The sequence below is a fragment of the Lagopus muta genome, chromosome 7, assembly GCF_023343835.1.
Source record: "Lagopus muta isolate bLagMut1 chromosome 7, bLagMut1 primary, whole genome shotgun sequence".
NCBI classification, from domain to species: domain Eukaryota; kingdom Metazoa; phylum Chordata; class Aves; order Galliformes; family Phasianidae; genus Lagopus; species Lagopus muta.
In genome coordinates, this window is record NC_064439.1 from 24,084,217 (window position 1) to 24,107,036 (window position 22,820).

A 22,820-nucleotide genomic window follows, 5' to 3' on the forward strand; every position below is an offset into this window, starting at 1 on the left:
ATAAGTGAAAGCCTCACAGTTTGCAGAAGCAACTGTATCGACCCCACCATTCATCTGAAACAGCTTAATTAACACTGGCCATGGCTTACCACACTCAACATACTGCACTCATTCATTCTTTTTTCCCCTCAGCAAGCAGCACTATTTCTGCACTACCATCTTCCTGAGCTGGAAGTCTATTCCATCTGCATTTTGGGTTGCCTTAGTCTTGCTCTTCAAGCACTGACCTATGAAAATCCCATTCTTTTTCGAGAGTCTTTTCAGTCTCCTGACAGATAGCAGTTCCAGGGCTTAATAAGTTAAATCTCAGCTTTCACAACTGCAATTCTCATTTCAGAGCTTTAAATACTGACAGTATATGATAAAACTATAAATACTGACTATATACATAGAGACACCTACACACATTATTAATAATAGATCACAAGGGCCAATGGAAAATATGCCAAGAAATGCAGGGAGTCTGGGGAACGACAGAGAGACGGAAGGAGGAGGGTGGAACTTAGAAAGGATTTAGCTCCCTTAGGCACTCGCCCCCTTCATAAAAATAATTCAGATACAAGAGGCTCCCTGTAGCACTGCGGGACTTACCTCACTAAATATTAATTTAGTGGCTGGTAGCCCAACCCACACCAGGAGGATTGGAACTAGGTGATCTTTAACGTCCCTTCCAACTCAAACTATTCTATGGTTCTATGATTTTTAACCCAATTTTAGTCTTCTTTTTTTTATATCAGAGTACCAATTTAGTGCAGACACTGTAGTAATAAAATCTTAGAAGGTTTGGTAAGATTTCTTTACATTTAGGTAATAGGCCAAAGAAAGCCACATACCAGCAAAACACTGTAATACACTTCTCCAAGCAGACAAAGCAAATGCACAAGTGATTTATAACAGGGCAACTCAACTCAAAAGGAATTTAAATTAGATAATAACTATATCCACCATTTCAAAAGGTGATATTCCCAACAGTTCTCCAAATTAAAGAAGCAGGAATAACCCTGATGGAAGGAAGACAGCAAGGATGGGAGAAGAAAGTTTACCAAATGGTCTAACAGCAAGGTGTCTGCACTAACATTTTACCATGTGTAGGAACAATACTGAAACTCCCACCCCATTCTCTGAACAATGTGGGTTTTTTTCTCTAAGATAGTAATACCTCATCTGAGTCAATACAATAATCACTCAGGAATGTATCTGACTTCTTGGTGAGCATTGTTCAATTCTGATAATGGTATTTAAGTCTAACATGGTAATAATACAGTGAATGATTAATGGTTGGAAAAACTATCAAGAGTTGTATGCTGCAATAAAGGAGCAAAAGATATGTAAAATTTAAGCAGAAAGAGTAAAATATTTACTTTATACATACCTTCAAAAATATTGTTTTCAACTCAGCTGGATCAGCTCTCTTGGTTAGAGCCACCTACAAGTAAACACAATTATATTAATATCCATAATTTATAAAAAAGATGTCAAAGTGTCATTAAAAAGAAAGAATTCAAATGGCAGAATGAGAGATGAAAACAACTGTTCACCTTTGATAAATCAGGTACTGCTTTAGATGGTCATATTTATTTTACTTTCCACATTTATACTAAGTTAATCAACATTTTTGTTCTAACTGCTTCCTTTATGCAACCCTGCAGTTCTTAAACAAGCACACCATAGTAAGTCATACAGATATTCAAGCATGAAATCTGTTCAGCATCCTTCTCTGTTGGGATTCGGCATTTACCACCTTCACCATATAGATTTTTATACCTCCAGCATTTTTCATCTAAGGATTTCAGAGTACCACATGCAGCCCCTAGCTGATAGATGACAGGAATGAAATACTCAGACTTACAAACTTGTCCAAGAATGCAGCTTCCTAAAAGACCAAATTCCAATGTAAGCATTTGGTTTATTGGTATTTCTACCTCGTATTTGCAACGCTTTAAAGTATTTAAACTTACTGTATAGCTTTTTGACATGGTAAAGCCAGCACAGGATCTAGATTTTTCTGCAGACTAAACAACCAGCTACTTATAACTAAAATCTAAGCTACACGTATCATCACAGACACAAAATAATTAGAAAGGTTTTGCTGTTGTGGTTTTTTTCCTCCACAAAATAAACCACTGAACTAAAGAATATTACATATTCACTTTGGCCAATAGCATTTTCTTCGCTTACATACCATGCCACCCATTTGCTCAATTTGGCATTAAGTGGACTGATCCCTTTTGTCTATGCCTGGTATAGTTTCCCATTCCTGACAGTCAATTCAGCACACTGATCTATTTGTAATCCAAGAAAAAAATTACTGTGAAAGCACCTGAATATTCGAAAACTTTGAAAATGTCTCTTTAATAAGGAACAAACAGCAAAAGGGCAAGACATAGACTGTTCTCCTCACCTAACAATTAAGCATCATACAATTTATCAATAAAACACACCTACCCACTTTCTTGGTTCTCCAAAACAATACTAAACTATAATGGTGGATGTATGAGGTAGACTGCAAGCGCATTTCTAGTACCACACTAGACCACTGCACAAAACAGCTAAGGGGTAAAAGGTAGTCTACAACATAATAACATAAAAAAGGGAAGAAAAAAATGCACCTGAAGTAACACTAGGACTCAGGTTAAAGTCCACAGCTGGACACCTGATTCTGTGTTTGCACAGAAATCTGTGTGGAGGCAGTTGCAAAAAATCAAAGTATAATGGTGAAGTTGGAATCTAAAAATCCATATTTTCCACGGCACAAGCTGTTCTAAATGTAATCCTTGTGTAGTAAGCAGAAATTTACTTTAACCCCATGAGTAGCTGAGAACTTTTTGAAGTGAAAAAAAAACAACATTTATATACTGCAGCACAGAATCTTACCATTATATGGGCAAATAAAACATGCCTCAACCATCTACATCCATTAAAAATACTATTAGGATCACAATTCATCTGTATCAAAGTTTAAGTTTTATACTGTCTCAGAAATCTGCACATAAAGAAACCAGGAATTAATAGAACAAAGAAAAAAGGTACACGCTGATAGCTATAATCCATTAATCTTTGTTTGATCTCACTGAAACTAACAACAATCTTAGGAAACCTGAGACACAGACACACTTATAGCCCTTGTGCCATTTTTCTCCTAGGTCTTCCCATTTGCAATACCGTTCAGCAAAGCAACAGAGGGTGCACAGAGAACAGAAAGCTCTTTACATGAGGGCCAGTAGCACACAAGTTGATCTCCACGCTGGAGCTGTTCATATCCTTAGATTCCTTTGCACCCTGATGTTAATTTAGCCCATTTTCTGCAGCCGAGCTCTTTTCTCCTTGCACTTGATTCACACTGATTTGTACTTTTGGTCTCACTTCCACCTCTAACAACAAATGAAAACAGAGTATTCCCACAAAAATGTAATTGTGAAACAGTGCAAGAAAACAGAATCCAGTGGAAATCGATTAAAATACATCGTTTCTAATCAATTCTGTTGATATATTTGTTGCACAAGACAGAAGGAGCAAGTTGTCAGATGGCATATCATATCAGAAGGTACAAAAGGACTGTGCTTCATGAAACAAGAACAAGATAAAGGGCAGCTGGAAAATCAGAGTTAATGCCAATACAGCATTAACATGATGGTAAACATACAAGCATTGGAACTTCCCAGCGCTACAGTAAAGATCACTTTAATGGCCACTGCCTGGATGTAAAAAAGTAACAGTTATGGGGATCCAGGAATACGAACACTTGTTCTAATAAACTTTCTATAGTATTATAGTGATTCACAAGTCCAAAGATCTTGAAGTTTATTAGAACAAGCCCAAAGATCTTGAAATTTGAGATATAGCTTTCTTTCCCACAGTTTAACCTCAGAACAGCTCAAGTGCAAAGGAAAAAGTTGAGGGAGGTGAAGATGCTCCGCTCTACCTCATTACTTTTAAAAATCCCTAACTCCGAGTTGATACGACACAGGTGATCAGTCCTTCAAGAACAGAACTGGGGAGCTCAGGTCATTTAATTCTAGAGCACACTATCTGTAAGAATGTTTATGTCTGATGAAAGGCCTAACAAGTAGTCACAAACTTGAATGATATCATGTTGAAATGAGGAGTATTTTTTAAAGTACATCCCTACTTAAATGTGACTGCAGATAGCAATGTACTTGGCACCACTGAAAGTCTTCCAGAGATGTTCTTTACTTTAGTATGAGCTGTTGAGTCCACCTGTAAGACTCGAACGCACATGGCCCAGCTTATGTAAGAGGTCAGAGCAGGTGACTGTAATGTTTCCTCCAATGGCTGAAAGTCTACAGATGTGCTCAAAACGTACAACTCCAAAGAAGATCTAGCCAGGGTTTGACTTAAGTTCTTGTTTAGATGAGTAAGCAGGATATTGGAAATGAGGTAAGATGCAGCGACTGGCCAAGTCTGAACAGACATAAGAACTCCATGAACAATGTGTACTACGGTACAACACCACTCAGGTTTGAGTTTTGATACAACGAACATGCTTATGCAGACAGGAATAACCCTTTTTTTCCATATTTACACTAACATTAACAAAAATACAAAAATTTTTCTATCCTCCTTGGTCAACTCTCCATCACCACGCAGCATCACAAGCAGCAGCTTCTGCACCATCTGTCAGGACACCATTCTCTATTTCAGCTCCCTCAGTCATCCTTTCCCATTAGCCCAACATGTTTCTGCATATTCTCACCTCAATAATAGCACTGTTGTTCCTTCTGCACAGAATCCAAGCAAAAGGTCTTGACTGTGAAAATACAACTAGACGGCATTTGGAATATCTACCTAAAGGCAGCTGATAACTACTGAGCAGGTACATCTATTACATTCAATCCAATGAGTCAAAGCATGGTTAGCCTTGAGAATTACAATTCAATGCAAGGTACTGCAACTACAGTGAAAAACTGAACCTGAAAATCAACTCTTTGTGAGAAAATAAATCTGTTTTCATGTCCAGGTTACTAAAAACATCTTTCATCCTCAGAATTGCACACACTGAGCTTACAATCACATTTTGCAGAGTGTAAGAAGTGTAACCAATGCACACATCAGTTACCATATCCCTTTGCCTAGTAACACCTAAGAGCTTGAGCATCAAGCTAAGGAAGAGAAATGCTATTAATGCTAATCAACAAAATCTTCTTGGATTCTACAGGCTGATTTAGTATGCAGAGCTACAGAATAAACACTGCTGAAACTAGAACTGTGCTGAGCCTACCTCCCATTACAGAGAAGCAAAAAAAAAAATATGCTAACTGATGGAGACGGCAAACCTCAAGACAAACTACTGTCATTCATCTTCAGTCTGTCACAATTACAAATCTCTGGACAATTCCCAGTCCAGTTTCTGCACCACGGTAAGTGGAAGCCTTGCTTCCCCCAAGCGCATCAAAGCTAAGAGATCTACTTTATTGGGCAATTACCTGATATCTTTGATCCTACTTTGAAAGCCCCAAGGCAAATACAGCTGGCTTGTTCATAAGCTGATTCTCACACAAGGACATTCCTAATAAACTGCGGTATTCTTGCATACAGACTGATCAGGGGACCAACACAGTTATGAACTACATACACACCAAAAAATGCCTGTCATCCTGAAAATAGATGATTTATCAGTTTGTCAAACACTTCTAAATAGGTACAGCAAAGAGGTGGAAGTAGTATCTACCTTAAAGAAAACTGATGTATTTCCAAAAATAGGAAATTCTTTCTACATAAAAAGACATTTAGACACTATAGTCCTATAGCTTTCTTACTTAAAGGCTTGAAAAGCACAAGGACTACTGCTAGCCCAACATTGAAGTAAAAATAGCTAGGCACTGTCATTGCACACCAAAGCTGTTTAGCAAGGGGAAAAAGCACCACACTGCAAACAGTGCTACCCACTACAAACTTAATGAACATACTAGAAGACAGTATCAGAGTTAGGAACAAACTCATCTGTTAGTAGGCAGTCAGCCTCTGGACTAGGACTAAGATGCAATTGTGGCAATCCTTACAATTCAATGCAAAACACTGCAACTACAGTGAAAAACTGAACCTGAAAAATGAACTCTTTGTGAAAAAATAAATCTGCTTTCCATGTCCAGGTTACTAAAAGAAGAAGCTCAGCCCTTCCATCGCTTTTGCCACCTATCACAAATAGCTATGCTCCTCTAACTACATCAGTTCATTTTATTTCTCAAAGCAGTATTTCCAATGGTCCCATATCTATTCTACAACATAATTTTACCCAGATGATCTTCAATATTGTTACCTAAAGATCCATAAACAAGCTACTTCATTACAGACACTATTTGCTATTAACATATGCCAATGAACATTAAAAACCTAGAGACAAATTTCCACACATGCAATAATCACACATAAGAAATATTAGGGATTCTTTAATAAAAACAACCACTTATTTCAAAATGAGAATAGTCAAGTGGCATTTTCAGCCACTGATGGGCATTTTTCTAAAATAACCTTCTAAATAACCCTCTTGCCCACAACAGACAGTTGGTATGATAGATGCTAAAACTATTACCTTACTCTCTCTTTTGCTTTCTTACACCATTCAGAAATGAAGACATACCTAAATACCACAAAAACCAACCTGCTAACATGACTTGGTAGCTCCCTCAGTGCAATTCATATAGACGTTACCTTTTGATTCTCTCAGGGCGTGTTGGCTTGCAGTAATGCTATTGCACAACCAGTGCATTGACCATAAACTCACGGCATCATCTCCCTCACATGCAACTTGCAAAACCAGTCAACTCAGTGCTAGCAATTCACTTTCTAGAATTGAAGTTCAGGCTTATGTCTAGCAGGGACAGAGCTACTTAACCCAAAGAACAAAAGGATAGCAAAATTCTCCAGTATGACAGCAAGACCAAAACTAGTTCCTGCAAGAAGCAGAAACGAGATATGAAACATTAACCATAAACTCCCTGAACAGTGTTAAAAAAGGTTTTTCTCCAGGTCTGTCAGTGCAGTGGAAGATATGCAGTGAGTAGGCAGAACAGTTTTACAGCAACAAGTGAGAACCTCCTGCCCTTTGAAGAAAACAAATCTGCAGTGGGCAGCAGCATCTTAGAGGGGTTCCAACACAAAATGCTCTGCTTCAGATAACCAGTAATTCTGTAATTATAAAGAAATAAGAAAATGTTCTATGGATGTGCCAAAAAACTTATGGAAAGGTCTGTCTCAGGGTGTTGCTAGAGTAACAGCCTTTATTTGTGACACCACACTCATGAATAAGCAACTGGAAGAACTGAGCTAGAGAAAAGTTCCTATGCATTGCATGTCTTGACTAATAATTGTGTGACAGGAGTTAGGTAGGAATAACTGACAGGTAAATGTATTTTGTTTCAGTGTTGTGTTTTCTTCTTTGAACACAGAAGTTCACTTTCCAAGATCCTATTTATAATCAAATCCATCTATTCAAGTCTATTCAAAATGCTACACCTCAGTAGCTCGGAGAACTGGGAAGGATGTGGGAGTGGGCATGAATCCCTATGTACGCATAGATCCAACTGCACAATCTTTAAAGAACAAAAGACAACTGCATAATGGAAACAGCATCATACGCACGAAGCGAACTTATTGAAGGCTAGAAATGATGGGACTCAAAGAAAATCTTTAGTCCTGCAGCCAGCAACCCTTCCTCTGTGCTAATAAAAATAGCAGCAGCATTTCAGCAGATACTTGCACAAATAATAACCCTGCGCTACTGAAATACGAATTATTTTAAGTATGAATTGTTTTGTTTTGTGTTTTTTTTTTAAGGGGAAAAGAAAAGCGTGGGGTCTTTAATTTTGCCCTTTCTTATCTGCACAGCATCCAGCACAGCGAAGCACGCCCACACTCCATGACAACTGGAAGGATGACAGCAGCTGCCCCCACCTTTCATGGGTAAACACAATTGAACCTCTGTACATGGGGAATCTGGACTTCAAATCACAAAAGCTCTCTCCTCTCTCCTACAGATTTCACCTGCAATCTAACGATACCTGTGCTACAGATGAGCATGCAGATACACTCTCCTCCTGCAAGCGCTGTGTCACCATTTGCCCAACTCGCATTGCACGGGCTTCAGTTTTCAGTTACAAGTTCACATCCCTGAACTCAGGGCAATTACAGAGCAGAGGAAGCTTAACACTTTCCTTTACAATTCTTATCTTCAGCATTAGCAATAAACAAATTCCTGCCGTTTAAATATTAGCAGATGACACAGCAGCTACAGGCCACTGTGGGAACACGACCTTCATTCTTGGTAAGAGCCTGAGCAGAAAGCTCAAGCTTCCAAAACGTGGACTTGGAACCAATCCCCCAGGTGGAAATATCAGATAACCCAATGAAGACCTAACTCAGTTATGTAAGGCAGTTACAGGCTGATCTGAACTCAGCCAAAACTATTAAAGAGTTCACAATAACTTCACAAAATTGGAAAAGTTGTAAGATACCTGACAACAATAATTAAAAACCTCTCATCTCCTTAAGAACCTGGGGAAACATTTCCAGCATTTTAATACATTTTAATTAGAATCAATTCTGATTTTAGCTTGAATGATTTGGCTTCTCCTTAGTGATTCTCTGTTATTACAGGCATTTGCATAAAGTAACAGCTGTTTCATTAAAACACCACATTTACTGGTGCTGCATAGTCATCACGGTGTTCATATGAGCTCATTTGGTTGCCACGGAAATGACGATGATGTCAAACTGAACATTCTGATTTAGAGGTAGGAACCAGAAGAAAAATGAAAAATTCTAAAATTACTTTCACAGAGGCATCTTTTGGAGGGAGAAAAACAGAATAAAATCAATTTGATTTGTCAAGAGAGATTTCCTTTTTCTTCGGGAGCACTGCAGCTACAGTCTAAAAACACAGGATGAGACAAACATGGAGGAGGATTTAAAATGCTAGACAAATTTCAGCACTATTGTTTCAACGTATCCAGGAGTTGTTCAGTTTTGCTCACTACACTCAGGACATCACGAAGGAAATTGAGCCGTGTGTCTGCTATCCCATAGCGCGCTGCTGCTATCAGCTCACAACGCAGCTCCCTTCTGTCAGTGACTACTGAAAACATATGGAAACTCCAAAAGCATCCTTCTTTCTGACCAGCTGATAGGAATGCAAAAACAACGCTTTGCCTCAGGGAAACTCAAGGCAATAAACCCATGGTTACTCCTCAAGACTTTCATAAACTGTGTCAACCTTCAAATAGTGAATAGAAACATCAAGTGAGCTTAGAGCAGTTTTTATTACAGATTCCTTTGTTTGCCGGAATATAAATTTATTTAAGCAAACTCTGGGTCACACAAAACAAAGTACTCTCATGTTTTCAAAGCCACAAAAGAACTGTAACTACTACTACACATAGAACTTCCTAAAAGAGAGAAAGAAAATATTTGAAAGCCTCTTCATGCATCCTTTGCTAAGCTACTCTCATCATCTCTGAAATTCCCCTTTCCCTTCTTCCTCCCCCCCCCAGCATATCCACAAGAAAAAGAGAAAAAAGCTGGTTTACCATCTTTGTCGATGGCACATAAGATAAGGAACTGTTAGGTGCTATATTAATTATAGAAGATTTGGGATTAATATTTACAGAACAGTATTTGGACTGAATACTTATGAGCAGGATTGTGCATGGCTTATTCTCCTAACAGATTCTGAATCAATAGGTTGCACATAACGAATCACCAAACGCCAACCATACGAGGTTACGGTCACTCTTGTTTTTTTTCACTGTGAGCAGAAAAGAGAAGTCCAAAAGTTTTGCAGTGCAATGTCACAGGGTAGAAAAAATCACTCCCACTGCTTCAATCCTGAAAGAAAAGATGCGGCTCGGGTAACAGATTTGGGCACGTGAGTGAAGTAAAAGCAACTGTATAAAGTTTGTTGTTGCCATGTTTTTCTTCCTTTTGAACAGCATCAACACAGAACTAATTCCCAATCTTTACGAAGCAGTTTCCAGTCAGACTGACACACAATGGCAAGCAGCATTAGACAGGTGAAGTGACAGGGAGGAGGAAGGCTGACTTGATGTCAGTGACAAAAACTATTTTAATGGAAATGTGAAATTATTCAAAAATTTCTTCCCCTAAACATGTGAAGATTTCTCAAGTCAGATCCAGACTGCACAATGGGCTGAGAGCAGGAATCAGCCAGAGTATTTCTACATACTGCTTTTTTTCTAATGGCTTTTCAGACTCAGTGCCTTACTTAAAGGTTTCCTCTGCCAAAGATCTGTTAAATCAGTGATGTCCCATCAAACAGTACCTGTCAAACACGATAAAGCCCTACAATAATAAAATACGTGACCAAGAGGTTTTAGTAGCCAGGGATTAAAGGAAAAGTAGAAACAGGCCATATTTGAAAAGAACAGAAAGATGATAATAACGACATTAATTTTCAGATCTCTTTTCTTCTGTCCTAAAATTAGACCTGTGTATGAGGTCATGCGATGGATGGATGCGACAGGAAAGTCACGTAGCAAAGGACAGATGACAACGCCTGACTCCTACTGCAGAACATGCCTTTCAATTAGCTCCTTCAACAGGCAACCTCCTGCTCTACCGACAGAAGACAACACCCCATCCTCTCTCTGTAACATCACACGCCAGCCCAGAGCTCAGCTGAGAAGCTGTCACAGGTATCTGGCATAAAAGAGCTGCAGGAAGAAAAAAAAAAGCAACGCAACATCACAAGTAGGCAGAGATGGGAAGAAACATTAAAACAGATGTTGTTTCTCAGTGCAGGAGGCCCAAGAGGACTGTTAGGGCTGCACTATGCATATACACACAATACATATTTATACACATATTCTGGTTTGGAGGTTTGTGGTAAAATGCACGGCAGCATGTACACATTTGAATACTGATCTCCAAATCAGATTTGCTTGCACAGATGTAGAATTTGTGTGTCATGATCCTGCTGACAGCTTTTTATGTTTTGGAGATGTTACCTGCATTTTGATTAACTGCAAAGCTATCAGTCTTTGATGAAAGATGCAGTCGGATGCAGCTCAAGCTACTCCAACACTGAATAATTTGCTCTAATTTATTCCTTACAAGAAGGATTGTACCTTACTGCTTTACTTAGATTAAATGGGCACATTTGCTAACTTCCCAGAATTAAATATCCGTTGACTGGAAAAAAAAAAACAGCCAAGAGTTCTATTGGCTGAGAGAGTTCAGAGAAGTTGGGATAAAATCCAGCAACTTAAGTAAGAAGACAATTACAATTTCTTCCTCCTACTGGCTGGATGATTGGCACCTGGCACAGGATCGTCCTTGTGAAAGCATCCTCCGCTGTTGACTAAGTGCACTTTTAGGCAGTATGCAAACACTATCAAGAAAAGGTAGAAAAACATGTGCCCTTCTATGACTCCGTATTCTCAAATCTCTAGACATTATTTTTCCCAGCACACCATGTCAGAAAGGAAAACAAAAGAACAAAGTGTGCTAGATGTTTTCTCTCCATACCTCCTTGCAAAACCAGCACTAAAAAAAGACTCCAACTGCCAAGGAACCTTCTTTGAACCTTCTATTTTGTGATAAGTTTAAACTTATCTTCTCAGATGGAAATGAAGCTCGGCTCCAAGAAAGAACATTTTAAAATCCTCAGTAAATAAAGATCAGGTAATATTCAGCAGCAGAAACTGAAGTATATGAAAAGATAAAATTGTGCACAAAGCTGGAAAAATGAGGGGTCAGCAGCACTTTATACACCAAATCTAAATTTCAGAATTTCAGTTATGAAGGAACTGTAACACATTTACAGTGTCAGAAACGTGGGGAAGAATAATTTGCATTTGGAGAAAAAATGGAATTCAAATACATCAGAGTGCTATCCTCATCCTCCTCCTGAAATTTTCAATTTAAGAAAAATCTGTTCAGATGTATCAGAAAAATTCAGATTTTGATTCCCTATGTTCTCATTCTGCAGTTTCACAACTGATCCGAGCTGATGAGATGCTACACTTTAAATTTCCTCGATGGCCATTTAGCTCAGCAGCCAACACTTCAATGCACAAGGACACTAACATAGAAGCATTCAGAGGAAGGGAATAAAAAATAGTAATAATAAAAAAGGCAGCTATCTATTTATAAGGTTGCCAAATAACTACAGTCATCCAGTCACCCAGCACTTTCTTTCATGTTTTAGCTTTGGAATTAAAGTTGCTCTTCATAATTCTTCCACTACCCTAATCATCAAGGATATAAAATTATGGTTGTAGAAAGCACGCATGTTGCCCTTCCAACAGGTCCCCATAAGTGCAAATGTAATCTTTAGAAGTATTTTATTGTTTCTACCTATTTTTAATCAAAGAGTAGTTAATTCAAAGAGTACTGAAATGGCTGAAAAGGCTACAGTAAACCTGCGATACTTTGTGGAGCAAGAAGTAACAGTCTCGAGAGTCATTATCTGTCCTGTTCATTGCATTAACAGAAAGAATATCAAACATCTAGACAGACTCAGGAGGTAAGTGAGGCTCATACAGAAGTCTGTAGCATCTTTTGGAAACAAGAGGCCACTTGGACACTGCTAGACTGAGACCATGGGTAAAAACCAAACCGTATCGCCTTCTCAGCTTCCATAGCTAACATTCAGGTGTAAGTTAGAGCTTTGTTTTAAGGAGGACAAGGTGATGGCAACCCCCAGATCCCTCCCAAAACCTACATCTAAATTCAACTCAACTGCCTGACAAGGAGCACAGACCGTTAGGCGTAAGTCTGCTGTGAGGACATCTCCATCCCACAGACAAGAGTCGTGGGGAACCAAGAAAAGGAAAGGAACCAGATTTTTGAATGACTAAAGCAATCATAACTTGCAGCAGCACCATTTATTGCAATAAACGCTGATTGTATTTAGTACAACAAACTCAGATCTCAGTCTGGAGATCTAAAACCAGCAACAAAACAAAAATACCTAACGAGAACCTAAGAAACTGGTAGTAGTTATGCCTCTAAATATCAGCTAGTAAGAGCAGAAAAAGTTTGTATTGCCAACCCAGCAATTCACAGTCCTAAATATCACAAGGAGAGCTGTGACTCCCATCAAAGCTCCCAAGCAGATACACAGTTCAGCACTGGCTTTTGAGATTGGGCCTCCTGCTGAAGGGATGAACATTAGTTATGCTAACATGGAATGGTAGGGAGTGAGACAAGAGTATACAAAGGTCAGTCACAAAGGCAACAGTAACCTAAAACTCAAAGGCATGAAGTTTTACCTATACACGTATGGATAATTCAGAAAAGGCCACAATGCCTACCAATCAAATGCATAACAGTATTTCAAAAACAAGCAAAATACAGAGTCTATTGCATCACATGGAAGGTTCAACCGTCTTCATCATTGGGATAAACCCCCTATCTCTCCTATGTTTCTGAAGTAATAAAAAAGCTTCAGATAACTAGGAATTCACCAGTTGCCTCACACCTAACTGGCTAAGATCGCAGTTGTCTTCTGTGTGCCATTTACTTCTATGCTGAGCTGAAACTCATCAACACCATCAGAAAAATGCACTGGAACTTGCTGGGCTAATCAAACGAAATGCAGGTATAAACTTGAATATTTAAATCAACCAATTGGAGATACATCCTTAAAAACAAGCAAACACAAGAAAAACAGAAACCACAACACTCCACCATCTGCAATGTCAGTCTTATTTCTTATTTCTGCTTCTAGGGAAAATTTCCATCAAAGTTTTCCTTTTAAACGCATTCCTGTGAGCGCAGTTACTGAGCTGTACAGAGAAAATGGGACAAAAGTCTCCCAAAGAGTCTGGTATAAAATTTAAGAGGAAAACAGTGTAAGAGAACAAATGACGACAAAGGTTTCTTGGTGTTTCAGTTCCATTTTTTTCTTCTAACCACGTAGTCTGCTGCTCACAAGCATTAAGATCAACAATAGCAGCATTAGTTGACCAAGTAGTTCCAGAACAGCCTCAGAAGTTTGCCCCTGCCAAATTTACTGTTACACCCCCAAGGCTATATTCTTGCACCATGTTAAGGGAAAAGGCCCTGGCATCTTCACAGTTATCCATCCCATTACAAGCAAAGCATGAAGGGCTGTCAACAACTGAATTGCCTGATCCATGGAGAACAGGACAGATATAATTTGCATTAAATAAAAAAAAAGAAGAAAAGAAAAAGAAACCAACCATTCCTTCTCATTTATATGCTGAGAGCTATATACATTACACTACGTCACTATGGAAGACGAACAGCACTGTTCTGTTTTACTGTGATCTGGCTTAAGGAAAACAAAAATCAAACAAAAAAAATCACCCAAACCCAAAGAAACAAATGAGCAAATTCAGTTTTCTTTCTGCCAAGTTATTTACCCACTCCAATTCACCACGGCACCATTACATTTCCCTAGTACTGCTGCTGCATGCTCAGTATGCCCAAGTTGAATCAATGTTTCAGGGTTACTGCTGGCTTTCAAAGCACAGTGATCAGGAGGTGCAGGAAGCACACAGTGTCTCCCCAAGCCAAAGGGCACCTCTGCAGCAGAACAATCTCTGCAATGGGCCAGGATCCAGGCCTAAGGCCGGGGCTGGCCCAGCTTGGGGCTCCAAACAAGAGCAGACAACCTCCGTTTCAGGAGGTAGAGAGTAGAGATGATACTTAGGAGATTTCAAAATTACTTTTGAAAGGCATGGCTGTCCGGTCAGAAGCTTACAAATCTCAATGCTCTCTCTACAAATACAATGCTTGTTTGTATAACTGCAAAATGCACTTTGTTCAGCCTCCCAGTGTCAGGCCCACAAGCACACTCACTATTCCAGTCACAGCATGATGCAAAATCTGTCCCTCAATGAGCAAAACCAGCACATGCGGCTTATGATTTTCAGGATTCCTGAAGTCCCAGCACCATCCAGCAGCACTGCAGGCTGACCAAGCAGCACAGCCATCTCAGACACCATTCAGAATCACCACTCCGGCCAGGAGCCATGCACAAACACACCCAGCGTGCACTGCAACCCCCCAAAGCGGGATGGGAGCTATCAGCCATGCAAAATGCATAAACGTGGAAACAGACAATGCAAATCTCCCCCTCTCACCTGAGAACCCTAATTGCCAGCAACTGAATGGGTTTCTTGTATTATTAACTGCACAGTACTCCTGCCTGACAGAGAGCTGCAAGGCCTGATGCAGGAAGATCTGCCAGAGACACCCTTATCTTTTGATTCCCCACAGGTTCACTTTGCCTGCTGCTCAGCATGCCAGCATAGCTACTGCAGATAGCTATTCCTGGACAACTCAGATAGGTTTCTTAATTCTACTTCCAAAGCCAAAAGGCTAAGAGTTAGGCATGGGGTGTTGATCTACAGAAAGCCAGAAGATGTTGTGCACCTACATTCCAGGCTCCAGTTTGCATGTGACCAAGAGTTACACCAACAAGCAAGGTAGAACTCCAGAGGAACCCCAAGAGTGCACTCGCTGGTCAGCAAAGAAACAGCTCTTGCGGGCTGCCTCAGACTGCAAGGCATCAGTGGCATGTGAATCCAGCACTTGAGGTTAAGCATCTCTTAGGTATCCAGTAAGAAGAGTTTGTTGTTGTCAGGCTTGTAACAAACTCTGTTTCTTCTGTTTCTTCTCTAAATGCATGTAGCTTGGTGTACATATGTGCACTTCTGCACTCTCTCAAATGCTTTTTTTTTTTCTCTTCACCTCTTTAAAGAAAAGAAAAATACCAACAACCCACTCCTTATGAGCAATTTCATCCTTTAACACACTGAGTTTTGCACAAGCCAAGTAACATTTTTGGTAAAGAATATAATTGCAATTGTATGTTTCTAAGGTATTGTAAATAGCATGAAATTATTTTAAAATGTTATGAAAATGCATTTGCAGTGTTCCTTTAAGTGTTTTAACAAAGCTTCTGTTGAAATTGCTTTATTCCAAAGCAATCGAAGATAGGGTCTCTTTATAAGGATCTCTTTATCTCCCTACAAATGGTTGAGATACAGATATTTCCAGAAAGAGAATGCACCAGAAAATATGCAATCTTACATTTTACAACTCATAGTCATCTAGCACCATAAAACATCAGCTGCTATGTTTCTGAAGACCACGCTGTAGCTCAAGTAAAACAGCAATATTACAGAAGCACCCAGAAGCCTTATACAAGCTCAGGTCTGGTGACATACAAATATGCAGGCTCTGTTCAGTACTGTCAAGCCATTCTATAGCCAAAGCAGAAGCAATTCAAGAGATCAAAAGCAAAAATGAAGCTAAACTTAAGCAATGCATTCATGCCATCTTCCAGGAAATACAGTATCACATACCTCCTTGTCACAATCCTTGGACAACATAGATAAATAAAATAGACATCGGCCTAAACAAGCTGGTCAGAAGACAGATCGTTATCATTCAGGGATGTAAGCTTGTCTACATTACAGCATCAGGAAGAATGCCTTATCATTTGAAGCACACTTTCAAGAGCATCTCTAACTACCTGGGACACAAAGCTGCATAGAGAGTGGAATTCATTTCCTGACATGATAAGATCCAGATAACTTAGAAACTTTTCAGCAGTATCACAATGGAAGAGATGCATGTGAGGATGTATGCATAACTCTCAGTCCAGTAACACTTTCCCAGGGCTATCCTGGAAGTCAGGTTACTCTGCAGTTGATCTTAAAGAGACACTATAAAGGAAAAGAGTAAGTTTCAGAAACATGCTAAGAACACTGATAATTTCAACACATGGTTCCATCTAACACATTAAAGACATAAATCCACAAAACAGCCCCCACCTTGAGAAAGAAAAGGGGGCAAGTACAGTAGTACCTATAAACACACAGGCACAACTAAGACCAAAAGGAACAGTGTAATAACACTCCTTTTCAGGGTAGCTGCTCCCCCAGTGCTCACTGCAGAACAGAGCTCTATGGAGTTTTCCAGCAGGTCACTTCCTGAGATTATTCTTACCAGTGGGCTTTGAAACTGGATGCACACCCTGTGGGATTAGGTGGTTCCCATAAATGTAAATGTGCAGGAAAAGAAACAAAGTGAAGCAAAGCATATGATAATGGTGGGTGGGAGGGGGAAGGAGAGTAAATCACTTGCTTCTTCCTAGGTATGAAGTTACCTAAACTCACATAAATTCTTGATCAGATAAACTCTGGCATCTTAAGAAGATAAGACATAGAAAAAGGTCATAGGCAGCAAAACAATACACGTTTTTCTCTGAGGAGGTGAAAAAAAGTCTTATGATAAACAAAAAAGCATTTCAGAATTTATAGGCTCATGCCCAGCTACACAACAGCAAGCACTTGCTAGACTCATACAGACCAGCAAGGTCAATTCCCCTTGGATCTTACACAATGCTATCACATCCAAAAAACATGACCACGATGCAGTTCAGTGTCAGGACACTATTAAGGAACAAACTGAGTGATGATTCAGGAAAACAGAGGTTCTCTCCTTACTCACCAGCCACTCGTTTCCCACAGTGTCGCTGGTGGTGTTGGGTGTCTGGAGCCTATCCATAAGGGACTGCACTCCCTTTGGGGACACAGAAGCCCATCACGATGCGAGGATCCCTCACCTGTTCACTTTTGAGGGCCAATGCAATGCAATGCAATGCAACTACTCTACCATATTGAAGGAGGAAGGTAAGAACAGCATTACCTAGGGCAAGAAGAGCTAATTTGGTCTGCATCCAGACACATCTCAATCTATTGCTAGAAAGGGGGAAAGGAGCATGGGAACAGGAGCTGAATGAAGGAGGTGTGATGCGGATGGATGATGCAGAAAAGGAGCATGCTGGCCATCCGTGATAGCAAAATAACACTTGTGGCATGGCTGCATCAGAATCTAATGGTTCTGGCATTGTCTGGAACCACATTCTCCTTGAATCTTATTGTCATGGTGTTCATATTTCAACCACTGCAAATCCAGACTCCATCAGTTCACATGGCACTGGGCCACCACTTGTGCACACAAAAAGGCCCAACAGAGCAAGGGCCAGCACTCCAGTGAACTCAGTCAGTGCAACGCATCTGGTGGGACTGGGGCCTTCACTGATAAATATCAGGCCACACTAACACCAAGGCATGCAGAAGTCTGGGCTGGGCACTAATAGCTTTCTTTAACAGTAAACGCTACCAGAAACAACATGTAACTCCACTGATACAGTTTCCAAGGCAGTTAAAAAATAAATATAAGCAAAAATAGAATAAAAAGTTGTTAAGCATACCCAAATCGTGTAACAAAGTTTATTTCCCAGGCATTAGAAACATCCTAAATATTGTCATGTAGGTAAGGGCAGCAACCTTACCTACTCATTAGTATATTTTGACAGTCAGGTTCTAGTTCTTAAAAAGATTGATGCATGCACTTAATTTTAAGCATGCAAACAGTCTCACTGGATACTGAAGTAAGGTTCATGGCTTTACTTGAACAGTTGTTTTGCAACTACTTTTTTAGCATATGACATTTACATCACACTTTGTTGATAAGGCAATCACTTTTAAACAAGCAATTTATGCATTCTGGGTAGTAGAAGTAGCCCAATGGATACAAGTTCACACATGCAAAACAATCACAGTAGAAAAAGACAGATAGACCACAGTATTTAAGGATCTTATCCTATGTTAGTGCTATGCAGCTAAATACAACTGTCAAAATTGATTCACATGCTACCCATAGCAGAGATGAAGTTCAATGGTGTACAACACTTCCATGCAAAGCCCACAGTTTTCACACAGCTTTCCACGTCTTAACGTGCCTACTGAAATCATCCAAGTTTGGAATTTGCTTTAATACAATTTCAACTCCTTTGAGGGCAGCCTAGTGGCTGTGAAGTATAAAGTAAAAAAAAAAATTACACGCACTTTCTGCTATTATAAATAACAGCTTCTGGCCTTGAGCTGAGGAGATAAAGTAGCAAAGTGGCAAAGGCAAAATCAGATACATGAGCAGGTTTCATTGGGAAGCACCTTAGAACTTCACATGGAAAAATAATCTTATATTTTACCAAGCAGTATGACTTTAAAAAGATATCAAGTCACACTTTGAACATGCATGATACAATCACTATGGCCAGAACTGTGTAATGGTTCATGGAGCAAGGGCAGCTTTACATTCACTCAGCAGCCACAGCCAATTTAGCTGTAAAACACACTCTGGGTGAATCACAGGTGGCATGAGCTAGATTGTGTAACGTGTCTCTCTAAAGGAATCTGACTAAAGGGCACACAAAGCACGGTGCCTGCACTGGTTAAACACTCAAAAATGAAGAAATAAAGCATGAGATGCTGTGTACAAGCCCATTACAGTACTATACATGCATTACCATAGTTTTTCCATAAAGCTTGTGTTTTCTGCAATTCAGAGAATGAAGCCAGCACTTATGAAGGTAATTTAGTTATCAGTAGGTTAAAATTCTACTGAAACATCTCATCTGTAATTTTCCTGGACGCATGTGCAAATATAATTTGCAACACAGTTTTCTCAAAACGCTCTCAGGAAACACTTCTGAAGACTCCAAACACACGTTTGTGTGTAACACAGGTGAAAACTTACACAGCATATAAACACTGTATAAGTAGTATGACACCGAGTAACAAACAGTGATGAAAACTCTATGGCCCCGTTATGGACACAAAAGCTTGCATGCATAAAAGGTCTGCCCATTTCTTGATCCCTGAGTGCTTAACCAGGCAACCTTGACAGCATCCCATTTGGGCTTTCCTTTTGAAAGACCAAATTCCTAGAGTCCGCTTAACATGTCAGCAATGGAAATCTTGCAAGTGAGGAACAATTACATTCAATTCCAAAGACTCGTATGCCTCAAATGGTGTAATTAAAAAAATTAAAGGAAGCGGTCATGCAGGATACTGGCAAGGAGAAGGGACTGAAGGAATTTTGAAAAAATCATTCAACTCACCAGTCCATTGTTTGGCTGAGGTGAAAAAGGCAAACATTACTGAGATGCATCAGTGAGGAAGTTAGAACACAAATCAAGGCCCACGCCTGCAAGCACATGTGAATAACTTAAGGCCCAGAAGCTCTTAATGTGGCAAAGTTATTCATGTGTGTGCTTGCAGAACCTGAGTTCACACGTTACCGTTAGGGCACAAAACGCTACTTACGTGTTGTTGCTGACTACAATAAAAGCAGAAAGTCATCTGAGTTTAACAGCAACTATTTCACCTCAAAATGATACAAACCCTTCAAGTCTCACAAGATAACAATAATTAATACAGTCGAGCTGCTCCCAGTTCTGCTGCTGTTTGGTTTTGTTGGGGTTTTTTTCGTGTTTTCTTTTTTAACCTAAGTCATTCAAGTCTGCACACAGCTCTCCTCTGAAGTTACCTCAGGGCAGTAAACCCTGGAGTAGTACAAAGTGCTGCGCCTCTGTCTTGCAATGCACCAAGGATGCTTACGACACTCATAACAAAGATGTATTCTTTTTATTAGGTATCTCATTGCCAAGTTCGGCGTAATCTGAAACATTCTGTATTCAGCCTAGTTTCTCCCCAAGCGTTGAGTCCTTCCCACGTATCCTACTAAAGATTTAGGTAATAAATAAAGCTAAAAGAAAAAGGCCACCATGCATATGCACAGCATAGAGCACATCTGTATATCCAATTAAGACAAACACTAGCTACTCATACAATATGTTTAAAGTATAATTGAATACCACGGATTCAAATGAACTGCAGACTGCTTCTCACGGTTTATAAATTCAATGAAATGAAGACCCAAGCCTGAGTTTCATAAGAAGTATCTAATATGCTGTCAGTATGGGCCAGCGGGCAATTAAAAAAAAGTTGAGGCAGCTAAGGTTTGTTAATCCTAATACTAAAGGATGACCGTTTAATATATTTTAGCAAATAAGGAGGAATCGTGCACTGCTCGATCCATTATAACTGTGGGTACTTCAGTTCCCAGTGAACTAGATGCTGACAGGAGCAGCTCCATCACAGCCTTACTGGCATAGAGGAGCATGGAACTCCAGCCAGAGCATCTGAGCACGTATATGTGTTTGCTTGGCTTTCTTAGTGGAAGTTTTACTATTTTTTCACATAGATGTGTCTGTCATTAGGAACGGAATACCCACTTTTAATATGGCCTTCCTTTGATAGACAGCCAGTTGTGGGGGGAGGTGAGGTGGAATCGTGTTATTGATAAAACTATTTATGTTAATTTATTACACTGAAACGGCACAAAAGCCTAGCAGAGCAGTACCCATCTGATGGGAGAGCTCAGAGAGAGGTGAAGCCGGTAGGAATTATAAGCAAAAGTGGAAACGGCAGGATTCCTCCACAGCTACAGTGCGAAAAGGGAAGAGAAGGCCGCAGAGGGCGGCCCGCAGGCCGGGCCCTAAGGGGGACAGGGCCGGCATCGCGCTCCGGGCCGGGCGCACCTGGCGCCTCGCAGCCCCGACCGCCGGCCTCTGCGCCGGGGCCCCGCCGCGCCGCCTCCTGCCGCCGAGGCTCCCCCACCGCCGCAGCCCGGCACGCGGCCGCCTGCAAACGGCCGGGCACGGTGGCGCTCGGCGGGGCCGGGGAGGGCCGCCCGAAGCGGGCCGCGCCGCGTCGGGCACGCGGCGCGTTCCGAGCGGAGGAGCGGGCCCGAGCCCCGCAGGTAAAAAAGTCCCCGCCGCGCAGCCTCTGCGCCCGCAGGCGGAAGGCCGGCACCTCGCTGAGCGCCGAGCGCGGGCCGGGCGGCCGTCCCCCCGACACGCCGAGCGGCCCGGCTGCCCTGCGGCGCCCCTTCCCCGGGGCCGGCGCTCCGCGGCCGCGCGGAGGAGGCGCCGCCCGCCCTTAAGTTTCGCCAAGGACGGGCCCGAGGTCACGGCCGGCACCCGCCCGCCTCCCCCCGCAGCCCCTTCCCCGCCGAGACCGCCGCCACCGGCCGCACGCCGCGGGCCCGCCGCCCGCCCGCCGGCGGGGACTTACCTTGGCAGCCATGCTGTGCCCGGCGCAGCCACCCCCTTCCCTCCCCTCCCTTCCCTTCCGACCGCGGCAGGCAGCTTCTCCGCCTGCGCACCAGCCCGCCAGCGCCGGCCGTCACCGCTCTCCAGGCGCGGACGGGGCGCGCGGCGCCGCCAGCCCATTGGCTGCACCGCCCGGCCCGGCACGGCCCGGCGCGGCCCGCGTGATCGCCCGGCACGGCGCTGCCTCGGGGCCGGCGGCCGGGGGAGCGATGCGGCGGGAGAGGCCTCGGGAGCCCGGGGGTGCCCGCAGCCTGGCCCCCCTCTTCGCTTTAATCCGCGGTCGGTGCCCTCAGAGCGCCTCCGTCGCCTCACGGCTGCCAAGGGGCAGTACCGAGGAGCTGTAGAGCCCATATTGACGCTGGAGAGCGGTCCGGCTAATGACCCGTTATTCACGGGAAGCTTCGGCCGTGCATTGAGGAAGGATGCCCGGACGAGCGGCTGCAAGATGCCCTCCACCCTCGCAGCGCTGTGGCAACCATGTTAGCGTTACCCCTCTCGGCAAAGCCCGCTCTCGTGCCCCAAGCTATTTTTTTGCCCATGAGTCAGACTGCTGTTTGCGGGATGCTTAACTGTTATATTTCAAGACTTTTGTCAGAGATAAATTAACCGAATTTTGATACACTTCTGGTGCCTGACTGACTGAACGTGACACGCAAGCACCCTGCTGGAACCAGCGGCTGCATCCAGAATGACCACAGGCACGGCCCCTCGGCCTCACAGACAGTTTGCAGACTGTCTGCAGCCAGCCTGTCTGGGCGTGTTTGGCAGCACACCACTTGGCACACAGGCCCATGGCAATCACTGGCCCTGCCGATGCCCGTGCTGGTGGCTTCGTGGCCTCTGG

The 22,820-nt window shown here is 41.9% G+C and overlaps 1 protein-coding gene across 3 annotated transcripts in view; it reads right to left on the reverse strand.

Annotated features, from left to right (window-relative positions):
- Positions 1 to 22,059, reverse strand: part of SLC25A13 (solute carrier family 25 member 13) — a 92,806-nt gene extending 70,747 nt beyond the window's left edge. Inside the window, exons 1-3 of one of the 3 annotated variants that reach the window (XM_048952221.1) lie at positions 21,939 to 22,024; positions 19,922 to 19,936; positions 1,373 to 1,426 (exon numbers count right to left, since the gene is read on the reverse strand). In XM_048952221.1, coding sequence (XP_048808178.1) covers positions 1,373 to 1,426; positions 19,922 to 19,936; positions 21,939 to 21,950 — 81 coding nt within the window. In that variant the 5' untranslated portion in view covers positions 21,951 to 22,024. Of the gene's footprint in view, positions 1 to 1,372; positions 1,427 to 16,313; positions 16,329 to 16,483; positions 16,544 to 19,921; positions 19,937 to 21,938 lie in introns of those variants that run through there. The other 2 variants (XM_048952220.1, XM_048952222.1) reach the window with 2 other exon arrangements.
- Between the last annotated feature and the right edge of the window lie 761 nt (positions 22,060 to 22,820).